At 42.2% G+C, this 16,712-nt stretch overlaps 1 protein-coding gene across 1 annotated transcript in view; it reads left to right on the forward strand.

Annotated features, from left to right (window-relative positions):
* nrxn1a (neurexin 1a) overlaps nt 1–16,712 on the forward strand; it is a 2,049,839-nt gene that overhangs the window by 1,181,774 nt on the left and 851,353 nt on the right. Inside the window, exons 15-16 of the mRNA XM_041177542.1 lie at nt 183–373; nt 9,465–9,638. Coding sequence (XP_041033476.1) covers nt 183–373; nt 9,465–9,638 — 365 coding nt within the window. The remainder of the gene's footprint in view (nt 1–182; nt 374–9,464; nt 9,639–16,712) is intronic.

The following is a 16,712-nucleotide window of genomic DNA, read 5'->3' on the forward strand; positions in this document are numbered from 1 at the left end:
GTGATGGAGGTCAGGCAGCTGGGTACCCATGCGGTACCCTCCTGCCTGATTAAATGACCCCCATTCTGCCACCAAACTCACTTCGGGTGAGGGCATTAAATTCCATCTGATTTTTGTTACAATCTGAACTGACTTTGTCTTCTTCTAGCTAAACACTGACTTCCTTATTTTTACCCCCACAGGTACTTGCACTATGTATTCGATTTAGGTACTGGACCTTCCCTCATTAAAGGCAACTCTGACAAACCACTGAATGACAATAAATGGCATAATGTGCTGATTTCAAGGGACACAAACAACTTGCACACTGTGAAGATCAACTCCAAACTCATTACTCAAAATACAGTCGGAGCCAGAAATCTAGATCTGAAAGGTAAACATGACTGTTTACCTATTCTCCAATAAAACATAATTTCTTCTGTTTTTCTAAGAGGGAATGTCAATATAATCCTGCAGAATTACTTCCAAACTTCTTTTCCTGCATTGAGTCCTGGAACTTTTTGGATTTCTTCAGATTAATCATGCCTTATAGGATTTGCACTGTCCAGTTCATTTTTCTCAAATTGAGGTAGAATGTCCAAGATACAGATTGGCACCAACCTGAATTGGAATGTTATACAAGAATGGATTTGGTCATAAGAATATGGGCTAGATTTTGCTCTGTTGTCAGAAAACATTTTTGGATTATCCATGAGGATGAAAAATGAGAAAAAGGCTTTGCACAGATTCTGTAGAAGTCCTGAAGCCCATTGTTATTTTCCTTTTCCCTCCATCAATTTGGGCATCTTATATGGCATACTGGAAGTGCGCAAGTAGTGAGATACTGAGCACGTAACTTGCAAAGATGCACTTCCCTGTTCTTCAACACCAATTAAAAATTCAGTACCACATTTCAGGTTGATGATGTTTCAAAGGTGACCTTTGGTGCGATCAATTGTAGTTTGGTCAATTACACGTGGTGAGCATCCAAATATGCCATACCACATATCTATTTAGGTGCCCTGGAGGCACACCCTGCTGATCTAGGTGCTTGTGGTCCGGGGCATTGATGTTTTGCTCCCCTCTCCCTTCACCCCCCTCCAGCCAGAAGCAGGGTCCCCAGTGCTTCCCAAAATCCCATCATGAGCCCAGAAAATGGAATAGAAGCAAAAATCAGGAGGTGTAACACAGGCTGCTGGCTCACTAACACCTTCTTATTCCACAGCAGAAGGTAAAATTAGCCCCAAGAGTTAAGAAAAGGTGTCTTCAGATAAAACTAGATCAGAGGGCAAGGCATAAATGAACCAAGATGCGAAGATATAATTTAGTGACCATTTTAAAGTCACATATTCCATGCTTGCTTTTATTTAATCTTTTATTCTATATCATTTTTATAATTAAATAGCAAAGCACAGGGCAACCGAAGAAGCAGATGCAGAGAATTTTAACCTCGCAAAAATGGGTGGGTTTGGGTCAGGTGAATTGTGAAAACTTTAAAAATCTCAAACTCGACCACTGCCCCCCTCAAATTCCCCAACTTCTTGCTTTTAACGGAAGTGGGTTGGTCATTTAAATGTTATAATGAGGCTGCATGAGTCAGATTTAACTTATCTTCCAGGTTTAACCCTGGCCGGCTGGGTCTTGGGAAATCTTGCAGCTAAAGGGCTCTGTGGGCTTCTTTTTGGAAAATGTAAGTGTTTTCCAGCACTGGTTGTGGGCCATAAGGATCAGGATTCTTTTGGCCTCCCAAGCATAACTTCTTCCCTGTCCCCCATCAATCCCTCCGCTGTTCTGTCCTGCCCCCTTCCTACCCACCCCCCCTTCCACCCCACCCTCCAAGATAGGATGTCACCCTACCCCAGGATTGGCAACATACCTTCTCACACCCGTAAGATCCAGACCACCCCCTATTCTAACATTAAACAAGTTCAGGCCACCTCAGGATCCCCTGCCTGTCAGGGAGCCATGCTGATTAATCAAGCTTGCTTCCAGACAGGGAATCTGCTGGGAAAAAGACCCCTTGAGTGAGTTGTATCAGTTGATGCCAGATAACTATCTATGATGTAATATTGCCCCCACTGGTGAGGTGGTTTAATTGCAGCATGAATCATTAAGGACCACCTAAGAGCCTCATTCCACCCCTGCAAGTTGATTGGGGGGCACCTGACCTCCTTGTTGCCAGCTATGGGCAGTGGGGTTTGCCTCTTGTTTGGGCAGTGCCCAAATGTTCTCCCCCAAATATGTTCCACGGTCCCTTACCCTGCCCTTCAAAGGCCAGTCCTACCAGCCTGGCCATGGCAAAACCTAAAATGTACCTCCATGTCCGGTTCCATGTCTCCTTTTCACTGGGGATTTCCTGTAGTTCCAGTTGTGGACACCACTTCCGGGGGCACAGCTGGGACAAGAGAGCTTCTAGTCATTTGATTGGCCAGCAGCTCTTGGAGGAGGGACTTCCAGATATTTAAGTGGTGGAGTGCAAGTCCTACCTTGAACCAATTAATGGCCTGACAGCCATTAAATCACTGCAGGGCGACCTGTCCAAGTAGAGGCAAGCTCACCCCTGACCATTATAAATAGGGATAGACTACAAAAGCAAAGAAGTTATTTTAACCCTGCATAAAACATTGGTTTGGCCTCAACTGAAGTATTGCATCCATATTTTAGGAAGGATATAAAAACATGAGAGAGAGTGCAGAAAGGTTTCACCAAGAATGGTTCCAGCGATGAGGAACTGCAGTTATATACATAGGCTGGCAAAGTCGGCACTGTTTTCTTTGGAGAAGAGAATGTTGAGAGGAGAGTTGATAGAGTTATTCAAAATCATGAGGGATCTGGACAAAGTAGAAATGGGGAAACCGTTCCCAATGGTGGAAGCATTGAGAATGAGCGAGCACAGATTTAAGGTAATTGGCAAAAGAAGCAATAGCAACATGAGGAAAAGATTTTTCACACAGCGAGTGGTTAGGATCTGAACACATTGCCTGAGAGTGTGGTCAAGACAGGGACAATTGAGGCATTTAAGAGGGAATGGATTATTATCAGAAAAGGAAGACTTCAGGGCTATGGGGAGAAGGCAGGGGAGTAGCACTAGGTGAATTGCTCCTTCAGAGGGCCAGCATAACACAATGGACTGAATGGCCTCCTTCTGTGCTGTAACCATTCTCTAATTGTATGACTTTGAAATGGTTATTTTTTGGTGTAAAAATTCATAAAATGGTGTAAAACTGACTCCAAACTTATATTTCTTCTTCCCGTTACCACAAATATGTTGCTAAATATATGCAGTTGTTACTTGAAATAATTATTTAGTAGAGAGAATAAACAAAGTGGGACAATTGTTGCACATGGGCAGAAAACTGCTTTCAAGCAGCTGTGTGTATTCTGGGCTGCACAGCATTTCAGTATAAGCATTGCAAGGGCTGGTGTAAACCAAAGATTTGAATAGAGGTGTTAATGGATCCAGTTGTCAAAACTCTAATAATTCTTAAATGTACAATGCTGGATTGTACATCAGGGGAAAAAAACTGATAAAAAGGAGAATAATAACAGGCAAAAGCATTGTGTTGCAGAATGCAGTACAAAGCTCAAAAAGCAATGACGATTTATACTTATCAAATATAAGTGCACTGAAACACTAATAACTATAGGAAGGTTAAATAATAACTATTTGCACCCTGAGCTTGGTACTGTGTGATTTTCACTGGGCAAAAGAGTTGAGTGCTGTGTTGTTTTCAACTACATTTAAGAAATTTAAAGATATTATCATGCTGAGCATAGGAACTAAAGACCATCACACATTAGAGTTTATTGCATTGGGGATGTCAGTGTAAAAGCTATTATGCAAAGATACTGTCCACACTGAAAATAAGTATCCACACTGAAAATAAATAATATCCTGCCAGAAGCATCCGTGATTCTTGTGTAAAGATAATTTGAAATATGGTACTAATTCTCCATACATGTTCTGAATACTGACAGTTCAAAGTGAACAGCTGAACAATTCTAAAAATTATTTAAAGCAACACACTTGTAGATTAGATTTATGGTTCATACACTTAAATACAGGTGTCCCCCTTTTAAAGCTTATTTTAATAGCACATTTTTGTTTTTGCGTGGTTGATAAATTAGTGACGTTCCCCAATAGCGCTGCCACCAATTTCATTTTAGTGCAGTTGCTGAGCATGCTCAGTAAAACTGCTGCTGAGTCTCCTCCCTCCCCAACCCTCCCACTCGCTGTTTCCCTCTTGACCCTCCCGTTCACCACTTCTGCTTGTCAACCTCCTGCCCCCAGACCTGCCCGCTCATCCCTTCCCTTCCTGACCCTTCCATGTATCAACCCTCCTGGTCACCGCATCTTCCTGACTTTTCTGCTCGTTCCTTCCCACTCGCAACTTCGCAAACTCCCTCCCATTGTCTTGCTGCCCATCTCCTGAGCCCTCACTCACAGTCAGAGTTTAAGAGAGGGAAGCAACAAGAGAGGATGACCACAGAGTGAAGTGGCGAGCAAGAGTCGGGTCGGCAAGCGGGAGATTCATGGAGAGATGTGCCGAGTGGAAGGACTGTTGACCAGTAGACGCAGCAGTTTGGTAGGGTCAGCGAGCAGAAGAGCTGGGGAGGGAAATCAAAGTTTGAGAGGCGACAAACGGGAAGTTCAGGGAAGAAGTGGTGAGTGGAGGGTCAGCGGGCTGAAGGGACATGGAAAGAAATGGAGAGTCAGGGTGAGGTAAGTGGGAGAGGCAACAAACAGGAGGGCCAGGGAGAGTATCATCAAGCGGGAGGGTCCGGGAGGCAAGTGGCAAGCGGGAGAGTCAGGAGAGGTGACGAGCTGGAGGCGGGAAGCGGCAGGCAGGAGCTAAGTCGAAAGAGTTTGTACTGCAAGTTATTAAGAATTATAAAGAGTTAATAGGATTCTTTTGGACCAGTTTAGGTCCAAAGTAATATAAAATCTACCCTTATTTCATGTTTTCTCATGGGAAACTGATTTTTGTTTAGGAACACAGAAGTGCCAAACAAGGGAAAGCTGTATACAGACATAGCAAGAGAGATCAAATATTCTAAAAGTATTGTACTGCTTCAGCTGGAATAATGTGCATCCATATTAAACACATTTGATGTAGAAAAGGTCCAAAGTATTTCACAGAGAGGAAAATACATGGCAAACTACAGTGCAAGAGTTATAAGAGGTAACTAAAAGAACAGTAGAAAAGCTAGGTTTTATTGAGACTGTAAAGTTAAGGAGACAAGTTGAGAGGTGAAGTGAGTTCTAAAGATTACAGTCAATCTGTCATCGTAGGTAAGATGGAGGGGAGGGAATGCACAGGAGGCCAGAAGTAAAGAATGAAGTAACACAAGGTAGAAGAAGCTTGACTAAATAGGAATGGGTGAGAATGGATCCTATTGCCATACCTTTTTGCCTTGCACCATCATTGCTTTCGGCATTTAGTCTCTCCACCGTTACACCTTATCACCTTATTTGTTCTTTCTTCCCCTCCCCCTTTCCTTGTCTTTGTACAAGCTTAAAATCTGTTAGATCTCCAGCTTTATCCAGTTCAGATTATAGGTCATCAACTTGAAACATTGGGTGAAAAGAAATCTAGCTTGTCATGGCTGCTGGGCCTACTTAACTATGGGAGAGGCAACTGTTGCCACCCGTGCAACTGCTGCTCTTGCCCTTCTAGGTGATAGAGGTCGCAGATTTGGAAGGTGCTGTTGAAGAAGCCTTGGTGAGTTGCTGCAGTGCATCTTGCACGCTGCATTGGTGGCAGAGGGGGTGAATCTGGTCAGTCTCCCTGCAGCAGCAAAAACCTCCCCTGATGAAGTCGGATGGCGGAAGGATTGTTTTTAATATTCGTTTATCGGATATGGGCGTTGCTGGCTAGGCCAGCATTTATTGTCCATCTCTAATTGCCCTTGCAAGATGGTGATGAATTGCCTTCTTGAACAGCTGCAGTCCATGTGGTGTAGGTACACCCACAGTGCTGTTAGGGAGGGAGTTCCAGGATTTTGACCCAGCAACAGTGAAGGAATGGAGATATATTTCCAAGTCAGGATAGTGGGTAACTTGGAGGTAAACTTGCAGTTGGTGGTCTTCCCATGCAACTGCTGCCCTTGCCCTTCTAGGTAATAGAGGTCGCAGATTTAGAAGGTGCTGTCGAAGAAGCTTTGGTGAATTGCTGCAGTGCATCTTGCACGCTGCATTGGTGGTGGAGGGGGTGAATGTTGAAGGTGGTGAATGGAGTGCTAATTAAGTGGGCTGTTTTGTCCTGGACGGTGTCGAGCTTCTTGAGTGTTGTTGGAGCTGCACTCATCCAGGAAAGTGGAAGGTATTCCATCACACTCCTGACTTGTGCCTTGTAGATGTAGGGCTTTAGAGAGTTAGGAGGTCAGTTACTCTCCACAGGATTCTTAGCCCCTGACCTGCTCTTGTAGCCATAGTATTTATATGGTGAGTCCAGTTCAGTTTCAGGTTGATGGTAACCTCCAGAATGTTGATCGTGGTGGATTCAGTGATGGTAATGCCATCGAATATCCAGGGGAGATTGGTAGATTCTGTCTTGTTGAAGATGGTCATTACCTGGCACTAATGTGGCATGAATGTTATTTGCCATTTATCAGCCCAAGCCAGAATACTGTCCAGGTCTTGCTCCATATGAACATGGACTGCTTCAGTATCTGAGGAGTCGCAAATGGTGGTGAACATTGTGTAATCATCTGTGAACATCCCCACTCCTGACCTTATGATGGGAGGAAGGTCATTGATGAAGCAGCTGAAGATGGTTGTGCCTAGGACACTACCCTGAGGAACCTCTGCAGTGTTGTTCCAGGACTGAGATGAAATGGTTGTGGAGTTGGTGGTCAATCATTTGTACTAGCCATGACTCCAAGCAGTGGAGAGTTTACCCCAATTCCCATTGACTTCAGTTTTGCCATCCTTTGATGCCACACTTGATCAAATGCTGCCTTGATGTCAAGAACAGTGACTCTGTCTTTATCTCTGGAGTTCAGCTTTTTTGTCCATGTTCAAACCAGGGCTGTAATGAGATCAAGAACTGAGTGGCCCTGGTGAAAGCCAAACTGAGTGTAAATGAACAGATTATTGCTAAGCAAATGCTGCTTGACAGCACTGTTGATGACGCTTTCCATCACTTAGCTGATGATGGAGCGTAGACTGATGAGGTAATAATTAGCTGGGTTGGATTTGTCCTTTTTGTGGACAGGACATACCTGGTCAATTTTCCACATTGCCAGGTAAATGCTAGTGTTGTAGCTGAACTGGAACAGCTTGGCTAGGGGTGCAGCTAGTTCTGAAGCACAAGTCTTTAGTGCTATTGCAGGAATGTTGTCAGGACCCATATCCTTTGCAGTATCAAGTGCCTTTTCTTGATATCACATGGAGTGAATTGTATTGGCTGAAGATTGGTACCTGTGATGCTGGGGACCTCTGGAGGAGGCTGAGATGAATCATCCACTCGGCACTTCTGGTTGAAGATGGCTGCAAATGCTTCAGCCTTGTATTTTGCACTGATGTGCTGAGCTCCCCCATCATTGAGGATTACCTCCTCCTGTTAGTTGTTTAATTGTCCACCATCATCCATGACTGGATATGGCAAGACAGCAGAGCTTAGATCTGATTCGTTGGTTTGAAGGTCAAACAGGACAAAATGGAGAAAGACGGAATCATTAGAAGAGTGCAAGAGCACATCGATTGGGGCAGCTCAATTGCATGTATCATAGAGAAAGATGGATCGTTGAGAGTACGCCACAATCCACAACATTTAAGCGCAGCTCTGAAATGTTGTTCTTATAAAATACCCGCATTAGAAGAATTAAATCCGAGATTTTCAGGTGCAAAATTCTTCTCGAAGCTTGGTGCCAAGCATGGCTACCGGTCTTTACATCTAGTTGAGGAGTCCCAAGAGCTTATTACATCTTGTACTCTATTTGGAGGATGCTGTTCTCAATTACTTCCTTTCAGGTGATCTGTTAGCCAGGATAGATGCCTCACAGAAAGGTCTGGGAGCATGCATGCTACAAAAGGCAAATTGATTGCATTTGCTTCAAAATCTTTGTCTATAATGCAATCCAACTATTCCAACATCGAGCATCAGCTTTAGTGTTTGGAATAATGCATTTTCATACCTATTTATTTGGCAAAAGATTTATGGTAAAGACTGACCACAAGCCACTGGCGATGATTTGGTGAAAAACATTGACCAGTGCACTGCCAGAATTGCAACCACACTTGATAAAGATTCAAGGTTACAACTGTGAGATTAAGCACAAGCCAGGTAACTTAATGGTCACATCATATAAATGTAACAGATTGCCTAACCCAGCAAGAATACAAAATATATCCTTAGATCTACAAGTTGACTTCATTGATATTGAACTTGAAGATATTCTCCAAATTGATCTGGTACATTTTGCACAATGCAAATTCCAACAGCTACAAGAAGAAAGGCTGAAAGATTATACACTACAGGCACTGTGGAAAACCATCATTGAATGATGGCCTGATTCAATTTAGCATGTCCATGAACATGTGACACACCATTTTAGCCTTATTGGAAAGAGCTGGGCATTTCCTAGGGAGTCATTTTTAAAGGCAGGCAGGTCATCATACCAGAATCTTTGCGATCTGATATTCTTCAACAACTTCATCACTCACACATGGACATAGATCAGACAAGATGACTTGCATGAGAGACAGCCTAATAGCTGGATATAAACAATGACATTGAAGTTGTCGTCAAGAAGTACAAGGCATGTCAAGAGCATATGCCAAATCAGCAGAAAGAACCATTGATTCCCCATCAAGTTCCTACCCTTCCTTGGTCCAAAATCATATCCGACCTCTTTCATGTCCATGGCACTGACTTTATCGTGGACTACTTTACCAAGTAACCAATTATTTGACAATCGCACAGTACGTCAAGCACAACTATTGTGCACACTCTAAGTGCTATTTTCAGTTTACTTGGTGTGCCTAGAAAGCAACTTTTAAAACTGCAAGAGATGATGACCAACCTGCATGCTAAAAATGCTGGTGAGAGTTGCCAAGTTTAGAGTTGGGACAACAAGTTAGCATCCAGGATCCCACTGTTGCCACCATGCCATGTCCTTACAGCAGTATGACATGACTAGAAGGGAAGTGTGTCATGCAATCCAGACAGAGTTTCACTTTTGTCTTTGAGCAGAGTGCACACACACAACTCTGCTGCTGATGGCTTCCAGCTTTCTACCTATGTATAAATGTTCTCATGTGCCTATTCTAAATAAATGAACACACAATGTGCTTACATAATCCCTTATGAGCAATTGGTTCCCCTATCATTATAACAACATGAAAGGTGTGATGCCATTGCCGTATGTATAACATGAAACTATAAATTTTCCATTACCAAAATTACTCTGTTTGATGAGCACATTAACACAATCGTAAAGCTTATTGAGTTAATTATACTTATATTTTCTCTAATCCATAGGAGACTTGTATATTGGAGGAATTGCCAAAGACATGTACAAAACATTACCAAAGCTGGTGGCATCAAGGGAGGGATTTCAAGGTTGCTTGGCTTCAGTAGACCTGAATGGACGACTTCCAGACCTAATTTCTGATGCTTTGTACTGCAATGGGCAGATTGAGCGGGACTGTGAAGGTATCCCTAATTCACTCGCTCGAGAGGCAAATCAATCGCCATCATTCTATAAAGATACCTGCTTATTTGTAATAATTGCAGTATCTTTTGCGACATCTTTTTATTTCTCAGTATTATCTTGTTATGTTTAACCTTTGGAGTGCTGATACTTTTTCACAAAAGTGCCTCTGCTGATTTAATATTTTTAAGCCCAAATCAAGCTACTCAAGATGTTTAAAGGTGAAGTAACACAAAAATAATGGATTGAATTTACAGGCAGATTTGATTCATTTATTATCCTCTTTGCTTTTTATATGTCATAACACCATATTTTTAGAACTTATAAATAACTGTGTATTAGAAATTACTGAGTGATGTTACTTACCACTACCTTAATGGAAGCATAAGTCCATTTAAAATAAATAGGTTAATGTTTCCATGAAATAGTGGTGAAAGGGAATTTAATATGATTGTGTTAAGTCTCCACCCAATAATATTGCATACAGTAATTTTCAAGCTTGATGTTATGACCGAGAGCTTTGTAATCCAAAAGTGATTATTATTCAGGTATTTTTTCTTTTTTATTTCTTGGGAAGTGGGTGTCGCTGGCAAGGCCAACATTTGTTGCACATCTCTAATTGCCTTTGAACTGAGTAGGTTGATTGGCCATTTCAGAGGGCAGTTAAGAGTCAATGACATTGCTTTGGTCTGGAGTTAAATTTAGGCCAGGCCAGATAAGGATGGCAGATTTCCTTCCTTAAAGAACACAAGTGAATCAAAGGGGTTTTAATGACAATCTATGATACTTGGCATGGCCAACATTACTTTATATTCCAGATCCCAGAAATTCACTTATAGAACTTTTTTCAAAATAATTATTTTGTTGTTAAATTAAGTAAAAGTGACATATTCCCCCAATTCTCTGAATGTACAATAAACATACTATTATCCTCCTAAGGGAGACTAAATTTCCTTTTAGTGTAGGTCGGGACAGGACCTGCTTATGTCCCTTTTCCCTTATATCAATATTGCTGGATGAGTAGAATGCAATCTTATAATCAATCATACTTGCATTTGGGCAATGTATTATGATGACATATGGATGAGGAAAATACACAGGATGACATATTTCTCAGCATATGCACCAATTTACTAAAACTGACCTTTTTAAAAATGGGACACTTTTTCATCATTTTGGATTTCTAAGCTCTTGTTCATCAGGCTACATACTGGATAGCTCTGGATTTATTTATGCTGCAGCAAAATGCAACAGAGATTTCCCTCTCCATGCATCCCCAGTGAAGTGCACCCCTGCTGGCATTGGCATCTGCCTGATAATTTAACATGCCATGACCATGGAAAGTGGGACAGAGTCCAGGGCTCAAATAATGGACAGAGTCTTCTCTCGCTAAGCATGACCAGAAGAAATTTGGGAAATATCAGTGGACCAATTATTTAGCATGATGTTTATATAACTTAAACTTCAAAACATAAACAGAAATACATAAACATTGTTTTATATATTGAAATATGTTTGCATAGATGAATCACATTTCTGCACAAAACCAAGGCAGAAGCTCATCTAATCATGTATAATTTTAATGCATTAATTTCTATCTACAATCTATCACAATCTAAAGGTTAAACACTGTTGTTACCATTGTATTTGTTATTTTGTAACCTTATTGATTTTCATAATGAAAATTTTATGGAATCATAAAAAGTTACATTTATGACTTTTGTTGTCCATTCTTTTTGTTGATATTACTTTTCATCATCCCTTGTTTGTGTTTTCTCATTCACCCTCATTCCTGGTATTTAATTTTAAGATTGTATTTGGTGAAGCAGAATTGTTCCAATATCCATTTCTGTATCCAGCCATCTCTGAAGGGTTATAGCCAACAAAATTTAAATTTGCACAAAGCAGTTCGACTTTGCATTTTATTATCCATCCTGTTTAATAAGTTAACAAGAATCACTTAGGCACATCAGAAATAGGAATGTCTAACCATGTTAATTTGTGATTTTTTTTATTCCTTTCATTCCTGGTTTCCCACACATTTAATAATGAACTCTCAATCTTTATATTTTACACACTGACACTGAATTCCAAACACAAATATTACATTTATTAAATTTCAACTCTGGAATAGCAGAATATTTGCTGGAAAAAAACAATACAAAGCTGGGTATTTTTTTTAGATATGCAATACTGAATTATTTATTGGGACTGAACAAATAATAATGAATGGGAAAATAGTCAAACAGAGAATGAATAAAGTCAGCCAGCATTGGTAAGTGGAAGTGACTCAAGGAAATCAGACTTTACCCCGGTTCTGATATTCTTTCAGGACTTGTTTCCCGTTGCGATTTCACTGATTCACATTTATCTTTCAAATTGCACTTACCAAAAACAGTTCTTTTTCATTCTGACATTGAAGAATGAATAATTCAGGAAGTCTGTATACTTTAAATCAATGAGCCTTCTTTTTACCATATGTGCATCACATGTCATCTTCAGCTGAGCAGGCAGGTGGTAAAAACTTCACCCAATTCACTGCCAACAGCATTATTCAAGTGACCATCATGAGTTTTATGACAACAATTCTTGGTGTCTCACACCATTATTTGTTATTTCTTGCTGTGACAGTCAGTGACCTACATCTGCAGCCCCACACACTTGAACAACTAAACCAGATTTCCCCTATTGGGTTGAATTCCCGTCTCTGTGAATCTGACCTTTAAAAATGGCTGTTCGCAGTTCTGATTTTTATTCTGGGGGGCTGGTTTAGAAGTCGGACCCCTCACCCCCAGAACGAGTGCGGAGGCAAGCTGGGTGGAAGTCCTGCCTCTGTGCTCTAGCACTTTGTTGAATTAAATAAAACTAAGATTAAAACAAAAAACAGCTTTCACCTTCATCTCCTCTCACTCCCATACACTCCCCATGTCCCGTTCATGCCAACCTATGCCACCCTGTTACTCCCACCCCCCCTCATGTTCCCTCATACCCTTATGCCAACCTATGTCCCTCTAACCACACACCATGACCACTCATACCCCCATGCTCCCCACATTCCCATGACCCCGGAAAGCTCCTATGCAAACATAGTGCTAATTCATGCCATCCCATGTCCCAACAACCACTATTTGCCCTTAACCCCCTCCATGTTAAAACACCTAGTATTATTTGACATATTGACAGTTCTTTGACAACTTTGACAGTTCTATTGAGTTTATGCACCTTTTCCGCACAGTCATGTTTAGTTTTAACAATCCCAAAGATGCCTTGCCTATCCCAAAGGATGCCTTAACTCTCCCTAAGGTGTCCAGGGGCCATTTCTGAAGGGATACCTCACCTCTCCAAAAGGGTACCCTGGCTATCCTAACAAATCCATCATGCCAGAGAAGGTTTACTAGACTATTACCAGGAATGGGTAGGTTGTCTTATGAGGAAAGGCTGGACAGGTTAAGCTTATATCCATTGGACTTTAAAAGAATAAGGTGACTTAATTGAAACTTTTAAGATCCTGGGGAGTCTTGACAGGGCGGATATGGAGAATCTAGAACTAAAGGTCACTGTTTAAAAATAAGGAGTCAGTCATTTAAGACAGAGATGAGAATTTTTTTCTCTCAGAAGGTTGTGAGTCTTTGGAACTCTCTTCCTCAAAAGGCAGTGGAAGCAGAGTCTTTGAATATTTTTACGGCGGAGCTAGATTGATTCTTGATTAACAAGGGGGTGAAAGGTCATAGGGGATAAGCAGGGGTTAAGGTTACATTCAGATCAGCCATGATTTTATTGAATGGCAGAGCATGCTCGAGGGGCAAAGTGGTCTGCTCCTCCTCCTAATTTGTATGTTTGTAAATTCAGATTAGCACATAACTGATCTAATCTGCACAATCTGGGTTTCACACTCTTGATGTACCGAAATCCCACTTCAGTGAAGACAGTGGTGATTTCAATGGCTAGCTGCCCCCTGTAAACCACGCATGCATTAAACCCTGGCCCAGCTCCAGTCTAACCCCCATAAAAATAGGAAGTGCTGTTTTCAGGAGCAGGACTTGGAATTTCCAGGCACATCTGCCATTTTTGCCACAATGGAGAGGCTCTGTTGTAGAAAAAATCTGGGCCCTTGTTTAGAAATTCACTGTGGAGCAAGTTTTCTTGGTGTTCTATTTGTAATGAAATTACAAATGGGTATATAATCTCATTACAAATAGTACAAGAGGAAATGTTCAACAACAAAACCAGAAAATGCTGGAAAAACTCAGCATTTCTAGCAGCCTCTGTGGAGAGAGAAACAGAGTTAACATTTCAAGTCCATATGACCCTTCTTCAGAGCTGAAGAGAAGTGGAAATTGTGTGAAAGAACAACATGGACCATATGGCAGATGGCCCTACTGGGGATGGGGTGGGAAGAGGGGGTAGTGGTGGGGGGAAAAAGGATAGAAAAGGGGATGGCAAGGTTGATTAAGAGAGGGATAAAATCATGGATAAATGAATAAAAATAAAGATAAAAATAAGTGGATAAAAAATAAAAGTGAAGGTCGAAAAAAGGGGATTAAAAAAGGGTGAGGATAGAGGAAAGAGTTCACGGTCTGAAGTTGTTGAACTCAGTGTTAAGTCCGGAAGGTTGTTAAGTACCTAATCGGAAGATGCAGTGCTATTCCTCCAATTTGCATTGGGCTTCACTGCACATCGCAGCAGGCCAAGGACGGACATGTGGGCGTGAGAGCAGGATGGTGTTGAAATGTCAAGCGACAGGAAGGCCTGGTTCATGCTTGTGGACAGACCGGAGGTGTTTCACAAAGCGGTCACCCAGTCTGCGTTTGGTCTCCCAAGGTAGAGGAGACCGCTTTGGGAGCAGCGAATGCATTAGACCAAATTGAAGGAGGTGCAAGTTAAGCGCTGCTTCATCTGAAAGGAGTATTTGGGCCATTGGACAGAGAGGAGGGAGGAGGTAAAGGGACAGGTGTTGCACCTTCTGCGACTGCATGGGAAGGTGCTCTGAGAAGGGGCTGAGGTGTTTAGGGTGATGGAGTAGTGGACCAGGGTGTCCTGGAGGGATTGGTCCCTACGGAATGCTGACGGGGGTGGTGAAGGAAAGATGTGTTTTGTGGTGGCATCATGCTAGAGTTGGCCGAAATCCCCTGCTTTATGAAGCATTGAGGCACATGCACATGTCCTACATTCTGTTTCTCAGCATACTTGGGCTTTAAACTGTTCCAGCTTTGTTAGAAACAAAGATACATATTCAAAGGTTACAAAGAAATACAACCTAGAAACAGACTATTTAGTTCAACACATCCTCACTGATGTTTTTTTCTCCACACTTGTCTCTTCCCACGCTACTCCATCTAGACCTCCCAGCCCTTTCTCTCTCATGTGTTAGCTAGCCTTTCCTTGAGTGCACCAATTGTTCCCTGTGGCACTAGCTTCCATCTTCTAACTTCTCTCTGGATCACAAAATTTCTCCTGAACTCGCTCTTGGATTTATTAGTGACTGTATTATGTTTATGGCCCTTAGTGCAAGAGGAAACATTTTCTCTATGTCTAACCTATCAAACCTCGTTATAATCTTGAGGATCTCTACCAGGTAACCCCTCAGCTTTCTCTTTACTAAAGAAGAGATCCATTCCGTTCAATCACTTCTGATAGCTATAACCTTTCAGTTTTGAGATGTTATTTGTGAAATATTAGCTATAGTTTTAATCAATAGAATCCTTTGCATTCAAATTTATACATTACTGTAAAATCATAAAGCATTTATGGTGATTCCTTATACTAATGCAGTTATTAAAACTAATTTACTATGCAGGGGTAGACGTTTAAAGTTTCAGGACCTTACAGTTTTACTAAATATAGCAGTCATAAAAATAATAGAGTAAAAAGTGTTACAGCAATTTAAAATTGGGCTGTAACTTCCAAGCTCCAGGGCAGTGTAACTTAGGGGAAGGGTACCCCAAGATGCGCTGGAGAACTCCCCCCATCGCCCCACCCAGACATTCCCAGGTAAGGTTTGCGCAGCAATTGCCTGGGAGTGCAAACTTCCGCTGGTCAACTGCCCTGCACTGGGAACCATCCAAAAATGTGATTTAAATCTCAAATTTCAGATGGTTCCGACTGTGTTATATCAATAGTTACCAGAAGCAGTTAGAAGGATTAAAACCACTTCTAATTTCTGGGTAACTATTGTACAGACCCACACCGACCTCCCGACAGGACTCCCCTGCAGACCCCAGAACCTCCCACTGGAATCCCCCCACCTCCTGACTACTGCCACCAGGGGGACTCCCCAGCCCCACGCAGAGTCCCACCCCATGGGATTTCCCCCCCCAACAGGATTCCACCCCCCTCACCAGGATTCCACCCCTCTCACGAGGATTCCTCCCCACCATGAAACTCCCCGCCACCCCCCCAGGATTCCCTCTCTCTGAGGGGCTCTTCCCAACCCACCACCCAATCGCGAATCTCTTCTGCACCCTCCCTCCTGAGACACGACCCGACACAACCTCCACTTCGAGGCCCGAACCGGCCCAATTTGGACCCCCTCCCCACCCCCGCGAAGCCTGACCTAACTCGACCCGACCCAACCCCACCCCGAGGCCTAACCCGACTGCCCCCCACCCAAGACCTGTCCTGACTTATCTGGACTTCATCATGCACTCTAGTTTCCTTCAAAATTCAAGCACTAATTTTAATGGGGTACATCATGAATCATACACATGCCTGTTCATGTATAGTAGAACACTGCATTTGTGAAATTTCATATGGCCTGCATAGCCCAGTCATGCTCATGTTAGATTATTTTGCCACTGCATCTCTTCTATGCCCTGTCCTCACAGAGGTAGAGATCCCAGTTACTAACAGTTATTTCACCTGCAGTAATTTGCTTATTAGATTTACTGTACTTTATTGGACAATCAAGACCAAGGCCAATATTCGTGGCATGAAGATTGGTTTTTATTCTTTCATGAGACATGGGCATTGCTGGCTAGGCCAGCATTTTTATTGCCCATTCCTAATTGCAATTCAGACGGTGGTGGTGAGCTGCCTTCTTGAACTGCTGCAATCCATGCAGTGTAGGTACACCCGCA

Source organism: Carcharodon carcharias, chromosome 2, assembly GCF_017639515.1.
Source record: "Carcharodon carcharias isolate sCarCar2 chromosome 2, sCarCar2.pri, whole genome shotgun sequence".
NCBI classification, from domain to species: Eukaryota; Metazoa; Chordata; class Chondrichthyes; order Lamniformes; family Lamnidae; genus Carcharodon; species Carcharodon carcharias.